At 53.0% G+C, this 14,894-nt stretch overlaps 1 protein-coding gene across 5 annotated transcripts in view; it reads left to right on the forward strand.

The window, feature by feature from the left end:
• Positions 1-3,581, forward strand: part of KANK1 (KN motif and ankyrin repeat domains 1) — a 194,586-nt gene extending 191,005 nt beyond the window's left edge. For all 5 annotated transcript variants that reach the window (XM_059411922.1, XM_059411923.1, XM_059411924.1 and 2 more), the window contains 2 exons: positions 1,946-2,044; positions 2,596-3,581. In XM_059411922.1, the coding sequence (XP_059267905.1) occupies positions 1,946-2,044; positions 2,596-2,658 (162 nt within the window). In that variant the 3' untranslated portion in view covers positions 2,659-3,581. The remainder of the gene's footprint in view (positions 1-1,945; positions 2,045-2,595) is intronic.
• Positions 3,582-14,894: the final 11,313 nt, after the last annotated feature.

Consider the following 14,894-nt stretch of genomic DNA (forward strand, 5'->3'; position numbering starts at 1 on the left):
TCTCCACGCTGCTCATTGGCAGAGGGGCAAGGGCACACTCTCCACGCTGCTCATTGGGGATTTTGTGCTGTGGCCGCCCTTTCCGGCCCAGCACCGCGGCATCTCCTGTGTGCCAACTCCCACTCCCAGTAACTAGAGCCGAAGGCAGGAAGGTGAGGCCTCAGCGCCCGCACTCGAGACAGGAGGGTGAGGAGCGCATCCGAGAGCCAGCCCGTGGCAGGGGAAGACACAAAGGCCAGAGAGCAGATGGAGTGCAGGTGCCTTGCAGGTCCGTGAAGAGGAGAGGACCGGCCCCCCAGAGCACTGGGCTAGTTGTTCCAGGCTGGGGCTACTAGGTGACGAGAGCCAGCTGTCACCACAGTGAAGCACTTGCCCGCCCCCAGAACGGACTCAAGCGTGCCCTTCACTGGGGCCCCTCAGAGGGACTCCCTTGTGCATCTCATTCAGCTTGGCCCTCCAGACCGTACAGCTCCTTCACGCATGTTTCCCGCTCCTGCTCTGGCTTTTCTGTCACCATAATCCCGATCTACTCTCCCCGTTCCCACGCTGTCCCTGTTCCACATAACGCCTTGCCTGGGAATCATCACAAGGAGCACCGCTGCCTCTGCAGTCTCCAGGCCACAGGGGAGGAGTGCCCATAAGTGAAGGCACAGGCACTGATATCTGGGTGGGGCCCTGGGTCGAAATGCTGCTTTGGAAGGTTTATCTCCATGGAGCACGGGTTTGGCCCAGAGCTTCCTTCAGCACGAAACACTAGAAAGTTCGAAGGAAAATACCCTTTCTTGCACTGTCCGATCCTGGTGGGCCAAAGCCAGCAGGCAGAGCTAACCAGGGCAGGCATTTACTGGTACCAAGGACTGGGGGGCTGACAGTGGGCATCCGGGTGGCACATGGCTCCTGGGGTGGAGAGGATGCGGCTGTCCCACATCCCCTTAATTTGCGCGGGGCTGCAGCGACAGCTCCCACTTAGCTGTCCCGAGAGCGGCGTGTGTTGCATGTGTCTTGATTTTTGTTTGTTTGCTTTTACTTCTGCTTTTTCTTAGCAAAGAACGGCCTGTACTTGTAGTAATAAGAGGCCCCAGAGCCACAGTGGCTTCCAGAAATGCTGGTCGCCTCCGGAAGGAGTGGGGAGGGAAGTGGGAGGGCAAGTAGCTTAGAGAATTCCTGGTGGGGGGGAAGGACCCTAAGATGCTGACCACCGAGCATCGTTTCCTGCTGCTAGTGCCCAGAAGCACATCCTTACTCCAAGACCAGACAGAAAGTAAATGGCACTGGGTTTTGCTTTGTCCCTCCTTGACATGCATCCAAAGCTGGGCAAGTTCATGGAAGCCACACATGTAATGGAAACTGACTTCCCCATATTTAGTGTTTCCCCTTGGATTTTCATAAGATGTGTTTCTGCAAGGCCGCAGGACGTGGGGACGTGGGGACTGTGTGTGGATGGTGTCTGCAGCGGTCGATGGGGGCACTTAAGGCCGGAGGATCCGCTCCCTCCCGAAGGGCAGCATTAAAAGATCCTTGGCAAGCAGCAGGGTGTCTAAACACACACTATGGTGTTTCCTGCTCGCTGTAAAGAGAAGCAGCACAGACACCTAAGTTTCCACCCCACCTTCTGCTACAGCCCCCAGCTGGTGGGAAGGGTAGTTGGGTGAGTCCCTTTTGTTGCCTTTGTCGTGGGTGCACGGGGCGCACACCAGCAGTCTAACCACCATGAAGCACAGTGGGGATGAGGTGTCGGTCCTCCAACGGGGACTCCATTCTGGTGGACATAGTGCTTCATTGTAGCGTTTGGGCTTGGTGTGCAGAGCTCCAGAAGAGTCTCCTACGGTCCTGAACAGACTTGGGGAACCTTAACAGTTCTCAGAGAGTTTTGTTTTGCTACCTTTCAGTGGTCTGGAAGTTTGAGAAACCCACCCTGGCTTGTTTTTTCCCGTGTTCTCTTTAGGATGGCAGCACCGCACTCTCCATAGCCCTGGAGGCCGGACACAAGGACATCGCAGTTCTTCTGTACGCCCACGTCAACTTTGCCAAGGCCCAGTCTCCGGTCAGTGTTGTGCATTTGGTGTTTGTGAATGGGCTCAAGTCCACCAGGCCCACGGGCCCCCTTCTTCAGGGAGTTGACAGGAGACGCAGGTTTTCTGAAGATTCTGGAACTGGGAATTTTAGCCTGGAACTTAAGGGTTCGTGACTTCTGCCCCCGCTCCCCAGATGGCCAGGTGGCCAGAAGCTAGGCCTCTGCTTGTCCTCAGGAGACAGATGTTCTGACGCCCTCCCATGAAGGGGTTAACTCTGGGAAGAATTATCCAAATGGCACCTGGTTCGCCCATGAATGCACACTGTTTCGTTCCCGTGTTCCCGGCATTTTTCCTCAAGCAGACCGTGAGCAGCAACCTATGGTCCGAGAGTCTGCCCCTCCGAGTACATGGCCTCCCAGGGACGGCCGGACACGGTGCTGCTCAGCCCAGCTGGATCTAGATCCGCGCCCTGGTGCCCTGTCAACTGTGCTGGACGGGGTCCATTGTCATAGAGGACGCATCTGCCTGAGGTCACTTATTAACCCCCCCCCCCCATTTTTTCTCTTCTTCTGGTCTCTAGGGCACCCCTAGGCTGGGAAGGAAGACATCTCCTGGTCCTACACACCGAAGTTCATTTGATTGATTCTCTGCAAAAAGCCGTCCATTTCCATGCCTCCGTCGAGCTGCTACCTGTTCCTGTTGGGCTGACAGCTACTGAATGTATGCGCATTGTGCCTGAGCCCCCAGCAGTGGAAGCTGAGCCAGCAGGAGCTGGCCACTGGGCACACGCCGTCTCCCTCCGGCCCTCTTCCCGCAGCGTCGGGCTGCTTATCCTGGCTCTGTTGCTGTCGGGTCTCTGCTCCGTTATGTACAGCCGTGCGATATGGTAACCTGACCTGAGCGGGCAGCGTCCGTTCCTTCTCTCCCTGCCTTGCCCCTGCCAGGGAGCATCAGCTTCTCACCGGCTTGGCGTTTTTAAAATGTTCCACGAGTATTTATATTGACTTAATGCAGAGCCATGGGAAAGCTCTCTGAAAATTCCATTCCAGGAAGGTCGTGCTGATTTGTGTGTGTGTGTTTACTCTTGTAAAGTGAGGCGGTTGAGATGACTGATTGTCACCAGAACCTTGGGCCTGGTCTGGTGGGTTTCTTGTTTAAAAATCAAAAACGGAACTCTTGAAAAGTAAAACATTTATGAAAGGAGGTGTTTTCAGTTGGGTTAATTTAGGTGGATGTATTATATGACTTTTTATATAAAAGGTATCTATATGAAATTGACACAGTATTTTCAACTTTTATATTCCATAGTCATCGAGACATGCAGAACTACATGTAACATTACCGTCTTCTTATTAATCATTGTGCAGGTCTGCGTCTGTGGCAGAGGTTGGATCTCATTAGAGGAATTGGCGATATGTTTGCCCCTAGGGAAGCGTAGTGTAGTTCTCCACATATTTATGGACTCCTTTCTACCACGTCACATTCACTTTGGTCTTACATGTATTTAAATGTTTGAAGTGCCTTAGATTCTTGCCATATTTTCCCAATAAAATTTCATTAAGCTCTTCTGCGTGTCCCCGCTCCTGTCTCTGACAGCTGTCTGCCCAACCCTGTTGACTTATGGCCCTGGAGCCCGGGCTGATGGACTGTTGGGGCGGGGAGCGCCAGCCTGCGGGTCTTGCACTTGCCTGAGAGGAGAGCACGACTCGGTTCACGCAGCTCTGCCCGGTACTCAGGTTGCCCATCAGGCGTCGGAAGTTTAAGACCTCATTAGGCAGCTCATCAGACAGGTAATCTCCAAGCGGAGGCAACAAGTAACCTATTCTCAGGTGTGGTGCGGAGCACTGGCCTCTGGCCCTCGTTTTGGGTGCAGCTGCTGGGTGATGGCACCCGCCTTGCAGTTCCTTGAACTGAGTCCGTCTTGTTTAAAAAAAAAAAAAAAAGCATGGCAGCCAAAATGCAAATGAGGTGTTTGGGCACAGTCACTGGTGGTGAATTTTAACCCAGCCTGTTGGCAAGAGCCAGGTGCATGGGAGAAATATCACGGAGGCGTTTCTCACACCTTTCTGTATTCCTCTTTCCTTCCTCTTGTCTGTTCATGCACTGCTGAGCTCAAGAAAGAGACCAAAGGACAGACTTTTTTTCCAGCAAGTGTGTATCACAGTGCCTGTCCTGTTTCACGGGCTGGGAGGAATGCATCGTTTAGAAAAGAACACAGAGGAGCTGTGAAAAGCGACACTCGAAATTGAAGCCAACTTGGGGCGGTAAGAGATGTCCCCACCCCACCCCCCACCCAGGCCCATGGCAGGACATCTGGGGCAGAAGGGCCGTCCTCTTCTTGACCCATGAGTGAGGTCACAGCCACCTGGGCTCATAAGCGTCTTTGTCAGTCCCAGGAGAGATCCCGTGGCCCTGGGGTCGGGGCTACATTTCATTCATGTAGTCCTTCAGGCTCCTTCAGACCTGAACTAGCATGGTGTAAATTAAGGCAGAAGAGCATTGGTGTTTGAAGCAAAGTAGGTCTGTGAGTTTTCTGTCTCTTGATGGCATGGAATGCCTTTGGAGCAGGGAGCGCCGAATCTCAGGTGGTGTGGAGGTCCTGGGGGTTGTGTTCTGTTTGAGAAAGGAGGGCGTTCATGTTGTCCGTGCGTGAGAAAATGAGTTCCTCCACCTTTGTGCTCCATTTCGTGTTACTTTGTGCTCCATTTCATGTTACTTATGCTAACTTTTACAAAACAGTGAGTGATTTTCTCATGGAGTGGGGTCTCACTGGATCCGTATCGCTTCTAGGTTTGCTGGTGTAGGCCTCGTTTACACTGCTAACACCGGGCACCTAAAAGGCATTTCGTCTTGGCATCTTGCCGCATTACATAGACCGGCCTGGTTCTCTCCTCCCCGGCTTATTGAGGCGCGGGTCCATCAGGGGATTAGTGGCAGGACACTCGGCCCCCCGAGTGAGGCCGGCGTGGGCTGGAGACTCTGGGTGTTGTTTTCTGGCTGGCACGAAGAGAAGCCTGAACCTTTCAGAACCTTTCAGGCAGCCTCTTTCTTCTGTCAGCCTTGCTCAAGCATCGTCCCCCAGACAGAAGGAATAGAGCGGTGGGAACTTAGAGATTTTAATGTTAAGAAAATGAAACCGGACTGGTCCTGCTGCCGTTGTGACGTCATGGACTAAACCCTGTGCGAGGGAGGTTGGGGTTGGGGTGCCTTGCTGCTGGAGAGGGTTACCAGGAGTCCCCCGATAAACCAAGTGTTGGGCTCTTGCATGGAAGTTGCCCATGTCCTCTAAGGGGAACAGTCTTACCCCCGACTGGGGTGGCCCCAAAACACAGCAGATAACGGGCTAACTCTCACAGATGGGATCCCGTCCCAATGGGTTCTTGGCTGCGGGGAGCCAGCTACAAGCAGGGAGAGTTTGATTTTCACGGTGCTTTTGTGGGAACTCCTTTGCTGCGTGCGTGAGAACTGACGGTGGGCGCTGTGGGGAGGTGCCGATGGTGGGCCCCACCCTGACGAGTAGCATCCCCGGGGTTTCTCAGTGTGGCCTCTGGTCCACGCTGAGAACGGTTTTACCCTGGAATGACACGGCACTACCGTAGTTCTTTTCCAAACAAATTAGGCGGGGCAGAGAGAGCTGAAAACAAAACAAGAAACAGGACGCCTCCTCTTTTATCTTTAATGTGTGACGAGCCAACAGAACCCCTGTGTGGTCTTTGTCTACATTTGGTGGCATTTCTGCAGCTCTAGAGCAGTCGCTTCTAGAAAGCCAGGAGCCACGGCTGCCATGGTGGCGGGTGGGGGGGTTGCCCAAGACATAAGGGACAGCCACTGAGAAGGCAGACGGTTCTGACCCATGAGTGAGGTGTTTGGGCACAGTCACTGGGGGTGTTTTCCTGGGTCCATCTCTTCCTTCCCCTCTTCCTGGAGAAGCAGGTCCTCTCCTGCGCAGGACAAAGGCCGTGACCCATGGCCCTGCTTTGGAACCAAGAGAGCATTCTGTTTCTTTTCTACTGTGAGAAAATTCTTTTTCGCCAGAGACTCTTCTACTTTCTGCCATAAGGAAATTACTAATCATATGTTTGCTTTGTTGTTACAAAGCATGGCTGTAATTTAGAATCCCGCCGATCATAAAAATATATTCTCAGTCCATTTTGCTGAGGATGATCACCACAAAAGGATGTGGCTGAGCCAATGGCCACCCTGTTCCAAGACGGCTCACGTTCACCCTCCCTTCCCGCCTGAGGCACGGGCTGTTTCCTGGGGCAAAGCACTGGGGAGTCACAGTCAGCTCTTCGAGCGTGAAAGGTGTTCGCACTTGCAGTGGCGTCCCTGAGGTACCCGGCCTGAGTTCCTGCGAGGATTTTGTAGAGAAGCTAGAAAACAGAATCCCATGTTTTATGGGTACATACCTGATTTTGAGGACATTTTGGGGGAGGAGTTGGCATTTTAGGAAACAAGCTGCCCAGTGCCTCTCCATGAGCATCTTTTGATGATTTAATAGGCACGAGGATGGGAACCGTATCTTTCTTTTGGGTCATGGAAGCTGTGTAAGAAATAATCTGAAGACCAGATGCCAGTCTTATATTTGAGCCAAAACAGGTTTTATACTTGTTCCCCACCCACAGCCCAGCAAGATCCAGTTTGCCCAGTGCTGGAACCACCTGCAGGGGTGAGGCGGAGAGGGAGGGCCCCGAGTGCGGGTGGACAGGGTCTTCTCTGCCACCAGACTTGTCAGGCGGCTCCGCACGGAGGGCCAGCTGGGCGGCCGCTGATTTCTCACAGGGCGGGCCACAGAGAGATTCTGGCTCTGCTCCCTCTGTGATGAAACCCTGCATTAAGCAAACAGAGCATAAAGATTATAGTCACTAATGAGATTGGGTCTCTCAATCCTATATGAAATTTGCCAACCCCCCCACCACCACCCTGAAAAGCCAGTCTTCCAACAGGGAGTTCCCTAAGTTCAGCTTCCGTGCTTGGGTGTGACACCAGCTGCCGGGACTGAGAAGTTCAGGGGCCTGGCTGACCAGCACTGGTTGCATGAATGAGGGTAGACACATCCTTGGAGGGCAGCATTGAAAGTCAGGAGAGGGTTACTACCAGGGGGCGGTTACTACCAGGGGGCGGTTCCCAGGAGGAAGCCTGCAAAGGGTTTGCTTCTTAGCCTGGAGGTAGCTCTGCTCTTAGGTTCCCTGTGTGATAATTCAGCAGGCTGTCTGCTCACAATTTGTGCCCCTTTTTGTGTGTGTGGATGTTAACTTCATTTATTTTTAAATTTAGAAGAATTTGAGGGGCTCCTGTTTGACTCAGTCAATTAAGCATCTGACTTGATTTCTGCTCCGGCCGTGCTCTCAGGGTCCTGAGATTGAGCCCCGGGTCAGGCTCCGCGCTGAGTGTGGAGCCTTGCTTAAGATTCTCTTTCCCTCTCCCTTTGGTCCTACCCGCCTCCCAACCCAACTCAGGCATGTGCACACTGTCTTAAAAAAAGATTTTTTTTTTTAATTTGAAAAATTCTCAGCAAAAAAGATCGTAGGTGGGGAGGGTGTCGGTTTTGTAGATCTGAAGGTGAACAGGAACAGGGGTGTCTGGCTGGCTCCGTCGGTAGAGCGTGAGACCTTTGATGTCAGGGTCATGAGTTTGAGCCCCACGTTGGGGATAGAGCTTACTTAAAAATATTTTTTTTTTTTAAGATTTTATTTATTTATTTGACAGAGAGAGATCACAAGTAGGCAGAGAGGCAGGCAGAGAGAGAGAGGAAGGGAAGCAGGCTCCCTGACGAGCAGAGAGCCTGATGTGGGGCTCGATCCCAGGACCCTGAGACCATGACCTGAGCCAAAGGCAGAGGCTCCAACCCACTGAGCCACCCAGGCGCCCCTTAAAAATATTTTTTTAAAAAAATGGTGAGCAGGAATAAAATGATAGCCTAAAACTGGAAGCATTGGGTCCCACCATTTAACATTAATACACAGCTTTGTACATGATGGGTGCTGTGGTCCACCCATAACCTTGGATAGTAGTGGTTTGAGCTGTTCTCAGACGTTCCAGTTCTTTCTCGGGGTACTCCCTGCCTACGTCTGAAGTCGGGCTTGACCACGTGACCTGCGTTGGCAGATTGCGGGAACGTGAAAAGCCAGTCTGTCGCTGTGTCCCTGTCTCCCATCTTGTTCACGGAAGCAAGTGTTGAGACGGACTTAGCGGCTGCCCAGGTCCGCTAGTGACTGCGTGGAACAGTGTCCTCGCCAGCCTACAATTCCAGGGCTGTCAGGAGCGTGAATTTACCATTATCCTGTCACGGGAAGGGAGTTTGCGGGTGATTCCTCAGCACGGCGTTCAGGTTTTCTTTATCGATAGCAGAAATCGGTTTCGGGAAGTGGGTGCTGCTGGACCCGAATGGCTTCGTAGGTGAACTGTGGACAGCAGGGGCACAGGCTCCGTGGACTCCGTCAAAGACACAGGAAAGTAATGCACGCTTTTCCTTACTTTCCCGAGGCTGGCACATGCCAGTAGTTACCGTGCTCGATGCACAGGGGAGTGGGTAGCCTGTCACATAGACGCCTTGGGGAGCAAGGACTAGCCCTCTGGGAAGGATGGCCGCTTCCTGTGTACCTGGGGAGGCCGATTGTATCTCACAAACGTGTAGTTCTCAAACCTGAATCAGAATCCCGAGGAGGGCTTGTGACAACACAGATGAGTTTCTGACTCAGTCGGTCTGGGACACGGCCTGAGAATCAGCATTTTAAACCAAGCTTCCCGGTGATGTGGCTGTGGCTGGCCTGGAGACCATGTACCGAGAACCAGTGCTCACCGGGAAGGAGTGTTACAAGTAGACTTAGATCTCAACTGCTGGCATCTGATGTATAGGCGTCCCCAGTGTCTGTAGTCTTTAATATTGCCAGGCTTTGTTTATAATTTACAATGACTGAGACTTCACGTGTCACTTGTGTGCTACGAGCCTCTTGCTCCCTGATTTAAATTCAAATTTTGCAAAGGTACAGTTGCCTCGTGGCAACTTTCTTTCTCAACCTTGTGTAATATATCAAGTGTTAATAAATCCTGTGTACCTCAAGAATTGGGTTTTAGAACCCAGCCAGAGTCCTGGTCTTGAATCACAGCAGTCTTGCAAGAAAAATGACACACTCACTGCACTTGGAAAGGAAGAAAGCCTGATTTGTACTGATCTCACTGAGTCTCTCTCTGTGTTGGCTCCCTTCCCCCCATCGTGAATGCTCATTGAAAAGTCACCATGTCCTCCTGAACCCACAGCGAGGCACCAAGGAGAGTGTGTCCTGTGTGGCTGCCCCCCAGCTGCCGTCCCTGGATTCCTCTCTGTGTGGCTGTCCCCCAGCTGCCGTCCCTGGATTCCTCTCTCTGTTCCTGTCCTGCATTGCACAGAGGCTCACAGTGGTTTTGCTTGGCAGAGCCAGGCCAGCAGTCACTCTGGAGGCTCAGTGCCAAGTTCTGAGAGACAGGGGCATCTGTGAGGGCAGGCCCCGGGGGCCCCGGGACCAGGAACCAATGCGAGGTGTCTCCCCGCCCACTGACACACGTCATGCATGTCTATCGCTTTCGGGTCAGAGACTCAGTTAAGACGAGTTAAGAAGAGGGAGGGGAAATTTGTGTTTCACAGGGAAACTGGAGGCAACTTGTTTTATATCCTCCCCCACCTATAAATTAATCTCGGAGAGACAAGACTCGCTTTCAGGAAGTGCGCTTGCTGACGTGGATTGATGGCAGGCCTTGAATGACCAGAGAACATTCATGAAGTTCCTCCCATGGCCCCGTTCAATCATTGTCAGGGTATAGCCGGAAACATGCTGTCGATCTTATAAGCCTGTGGTATTTTCTGGTCCGCGTAATATTTTAAAAAGTAGAACAGAGTACTTTTCTGTGTCTCTGTGTGTTAAGGGTTTGGGGACTCCGGCTCAGGAGGCCGACCAGCCTATGATTGTTAGAGCAACAGACTTGGTCTCATGAATTGTCCTGCCAGATGCGTGTCGATCTGAAGGTGAACAGGAACAGGGGTGTCTGGCTGGCTCCGTCGGTAGAGCATGAGACCTTTGATGTCAGGGTCATGAGTTTGAGCCCCACGTTGGGGAAATCAGGGGAGCCAAATGCTGCCACCGCTCATCTGTGACACCCCTCAGTGGTCTGTACATACGCCGAGCTCTACAGGAAGAGGAGTTCCGTCCAGATGCCAGCATGAAGAACAGTGACCACTGCAAACAGCCACCCCGTCCGGGCAGAGGACCCCTGCTCTCTGGAGTCCGTGGAAATACGGGGAGGCATGACCCTGCCGGGCTTTGCTTCTCCCCCAGTCCATCCATCTGATGCCTAACAAAAGGATGACTTTTCACTTCTTGCTCTGCTCCTTCTGTGGTTTCTACCAGGATACTGAAGACATCCGTAGAACTGAAGGCCGGGGAAAGATCTTCAGCTCGAGATAGTGCAAGCAAAGACGTGTGTGGGGACCCATTTTATCTGAAGGTGAAAGTTGCCACTGACGGTTCTTCCAAGGGTGTGTCGTCATCCGATTTATAAGTGTGCACATCCGTGACCTTGGCCACAGTGATGCTGTGTAACAGAGCCCACAAAACCTCCGCAGTATACAGCCGTGAGCATTTATTACTCACGGGTCGGGGGTGTGGTGCTGACCGCTGGCTCTGCTGCTGATCATGGCCAGTCTCCCGTGGGGCCGTCAGCCGAGGGAAGCTGCCTGCGCTCCGGTAGCTGAGCTGTTTCAGCTCTGTGACTCGTACCTTCCAGCTGAGTAGCTCAAGAATGTCCTCAAGGCCGTGACAAAGATGCAGGGGAAGCGAATGGACAAAGCTTCTCCAGGCTTCCGTTCAAGGCCCGCACCCCGTCATTCCACGACATGCTCCGGGCCCAAGCAAGTCCAAGAGCAGCCCAGGTTCCAGGAGATCGGGAAACAGGCCAGGCCTCTGCAGTCAGCAGAACAGCAGTGCCACAAGTCAGAATGTGTGTCTTCAGACGGACTAAAGGATGTGGAGCCAAAAAACGCAGTAAATATTTCACAGTGAGCTCCTTCCCCTTGATGGTTCTGGCCAGGATTTGGCGTGTTGCTCAATAGACCTATTAGCCTCCTTAAATACCTGCGGGAAAGTGTGGAGACAGTAAATCTGGTCCCTCCTTGAGGCCAGCTCATGTTTGCAGAGCTCTTGCACGGTCAGCCGCTCCTGGAAGTTTCAGCCATACCCTTGTCACTCCCGTGTGTGTCGCCGTGGGGGAGCCCCTGACTGGACTCACCGGCCATGGAGCGGCCTGGGACTGTGAGAACTTGAGCAGCAGACAGGAAGTGGCAGTCTGGACCTTGTGGGGTGGCCGTCCAGAAGCAGCTGGAGAAGAGGAGGTGCCCTAAGAGTCTTGGGAGCTGGTTTCAAATGCTGTTTGAGGAGTGTCCATCAGGGCCAGACACGATGGAGGAAGAACCTCCATTGTCCCAGCCTGGCCTGGCCCAGGCGCCTACACCAGGAAGCCTGTCCACAGCCTTTGGCTCCCTGCTGACAGGATCCAAGAGGGGACTGGCGTGAGTCATGGTAGAGCCCCTTAGGGACCCAGCTAGTAGCAGGATTTTCACCACAGGCTCTGGCTGCCTCCCGCGGCCAACAGGCAGGGCTCCGTGATCATGTCTGAGTTCTTGTCTGTGGACTTGTTCTGAGGAGGACTTAGCGAGTGAGTCGGGCACGGTGTCGGGGCAGTTACCTGCCCTGGGGGAGCTGGTCCCAGCCTAATGGACCCCATGGAGCTGTGATGTTGGCTGTGCCGGCGGAGGGGCTATGTGTGCAGGCGGCCGGGGCGAGACCAGTGCTTTCCTACTTGCTAGTGCAGTGAGGGGACTTCCTCGGGGGCGCCCAGGTGGCTGAGTCAGTGAAGCGTCTGACAACTCCTGATTCTGGTTCAGGTTATGATCTCAGGGTCAGGAGATAGGGTACCACGGCAGGCTCTGCGCCCAGCAGGGAGCCTGCTTGGGAGTGTCTCTCTCCCTCTCCCTCCGGCCCTCCCCCCTTGTGTGCTTTCTCTCTCTCTCAAATAAGTCTTTAAAAAAAAGAAAGGAAGGAACTCCTCACTGCTTCAGGACGGCATAACCCTTCCGGCTGGGCTGCTCTGGATGTAAGCCGTCTGCCGAATCTCCTCAAAACACAGAGGCGTGTGCTCCTGTTCCACCATAAAGGACGAGCCGACTGCATCATCACTTGGGTCAAGCACGAGAAACATCTTTATAGAATGATCGGAGCTCATAGGAGACAAGGAGGCCTGTATACCTCTCAGATGCGGGTGGCCCTTACAGAGGAGGGCGGCCACACCCCGTGGCCGGTGGCCTCAGCGGGACAGACACCTTCTTAACAGCAGTCTTCACACACTCTGGGTCCCAGCGTCCCCAGGGCCAGGCTCTGCCACCTCCATTCCCTTCTGAGGACCCCACATTCCCCACAACCCAGAAGGCAAGCTGGAGGAGCCTCATTTGCTGCGGTCTGAAGGAGGGTGCCTGGCCCCAAGTACGGTTTAGGACCGGCCCCATGAGGAGGCATCTCCAGGCTGTTGACCGCAAGCCTCCGGGTGGCGGTCACACATCTGAAGGGCGGTTGTGCGAACAGGGGGAGAGGCATTCCGTCGTCCTGCTCCGGGAGGGAGAGGGTCTGAACCCTGAGCCAGAAATCCAACTCCCGGCACACACGCCATTGTGTTCACCAAGCAAAGGGTGAACCAGGAAAAGCTCATTCAGCAAAATCAACTGAAGTCAGAATGGGCTCTGCTGGCACTAAGGGATGTGAGAGCTTGCAGGGGCCTCCTGAGGTCCCACCAGCCCTGAAACTGGGGCTTTCCTCTTAAGCCGCCAACTGAGTCACTCTATTCCCTGCGCAGCCTGACCTATGAGCTCCCCCTAGCGGCCAATGATGGACACACCCCTGCATGAGCCGGTCTACAGAAAGTCATGGTTGCAAAATCAGTGTTTCCACAAGCACTCTTTAAAACTCCAGTAAATTGGGGCGCCTGGGTGGCTCAGTGGGTTAAGCCTCTGCCTTCGGCTCAGGTCATGATCTCAGGGTCCTGGGATCGAGCCCCGCATCAGGCTCCCTGCTTCGTCCTCTCTCTCTCTGCCTGCCTCTCTGCCTGCTTATGATCTCTCTCTGTCAATAAAATCTTAAAAAAAAAAAAAAATCCAGTAAATCCAGAATAACCATTACTTCCACATGTAGTAATGCCACATGTAGTAATGGTTATTGATGGTTAATGAAACCTCATTCACACTCACACGCATGCATGCACACCTGTACGTTCTGGGTCACAAGGTAATGGTGACAGTGGGCAGAGCAGAAGTCTAGGAAGTTTGCACAATCCAGGACACGGTGCAGCCGGGCCCATCGGTCTCTGCGGTTCCTCATGAGGGATGCAGGGAGGAATCCTCTCGAGCACCTGTTGTGACTCATTCTGAGTCAGGGTCCCCGGGGTGGGGTGGGGTGGGCAGCACAAGGTGGAGAAGATCAGCCCCTCCCTGTCCGGGGGCTAACAGTATAGTTGACAAGCAGCCACACCCAAGGAAAGAAAGGCACATTGTGGTGCAGCGGGCACCTGAGAAAGGGTGGCAGGTGGAGCCCGGGGTAGGCAGGAGAGCTCCTGGGAAGATTCGTCCAGACTTGTGTCCTGAAGGAGGCATAGGGCAGGGCAGTACCCAAAAGAAAGGGAGTCTACCTCCTAGCAGGCTGGCGCTGGAAAGGGCTTTGGGCCAGTGTCACCACCCCGTTTTCCCCCCTGGCAACCCACTTATGGCCTCATGGACTATAAAAGTCCAAAGTTGATAGCAAGTCCCTTTCTTTTTCAAAGCTCGTTTCTCCCTCTCTTATTTTGACTTCCTATGTTTGATTTTTTTTCCATTGTGGTAAAATACGGATAATGTGCAGTTTGCCATTTTAATTTTGAAGTCTGTAACTCAGTGGCATCAAGTACATTCGCACTGTTGAATAACCATCGGCAACCATCTCCAAACTCATCACCCAAAGCAGGAGCTAACCATCGAGCGGTAAGGACCCACTTCCACTCCCGCTGGCCTCTGGTAGCCTCCATTCCCCTTTGTTTCTGCGGATTTGCCTGTCCGGTGTATTTCACTTAGTATGACGTCCTCCAGATTCATCCGTGTTGTAGCAAGTATCAGGTCATGATCTCAGGGTCGTGAGATCAAGCTCCCCATTGGGCTTTGCACTCAGCTCAGGGTCTGCTTGAGATTCCCTCTCTCTTTCTGTCCATCCTGCTCACACACTCTCTCTCTAAATAAATAAATCTTTTTTTTTTAAAAAAATCATAAAACGAAGAACCGAAGCTCAGAGTTACCCAGTTACCCAGTTCCCAGTTAATGGGAAGCCTGATTAGTGAGTCCATGTCTCCTGCCTTCTAGGCCAAGGCTGCCACCACTCCAGGCTAGTAGCTCAGCAGCCCTTTATTTCACATCCTGCTCTCGTTTCAAATAGTGAGAAGTACCAGGCACTCCTTTGAGTGTTTTATCCATGTTAACACATTTTCTCCTCACCATGAACCTACAAGGCAGATGCTCGCCATCACTTTCCCCTTTTTACAGAGAAGGAAACAGAAGCTGAGAGGTTAAGAAACTTGCCCAACATCACACAGCTATTGAGTGACAGAGCTGGGCCAAGAACCAGTTCCAGAATCCCTGCTGTTACTCCAACCCACTGCCCCTCTTGCAGAGAGAAAAGCATTCTTCACCGAAGCAGGACACCCTGTGGATTGTATTTCTAGTGTTAGAGACTGGAATTCTGGAGAGGAAATCAACCCAGCTGCCCCTTTTCTGAGATTAACTCGGGAAGACAAATTTATTCCAGGGAGAAGATTGCGAGTTGAGTTACACCTGCC

Source organism: Mustela nigripes, chromosome 9, assembly GCF_022355385.1.
Source record: "Mustela nigripes isolate SB6536 chromosome 9, MUSNIG.SB6536, whole genome shotgun sequence".
Lineage (NCBI taxonomy): Eukaryota > Metazoa > Chordata > Mammalia > Carnivora > Mustelidae > Mustela > Mustela nigripes.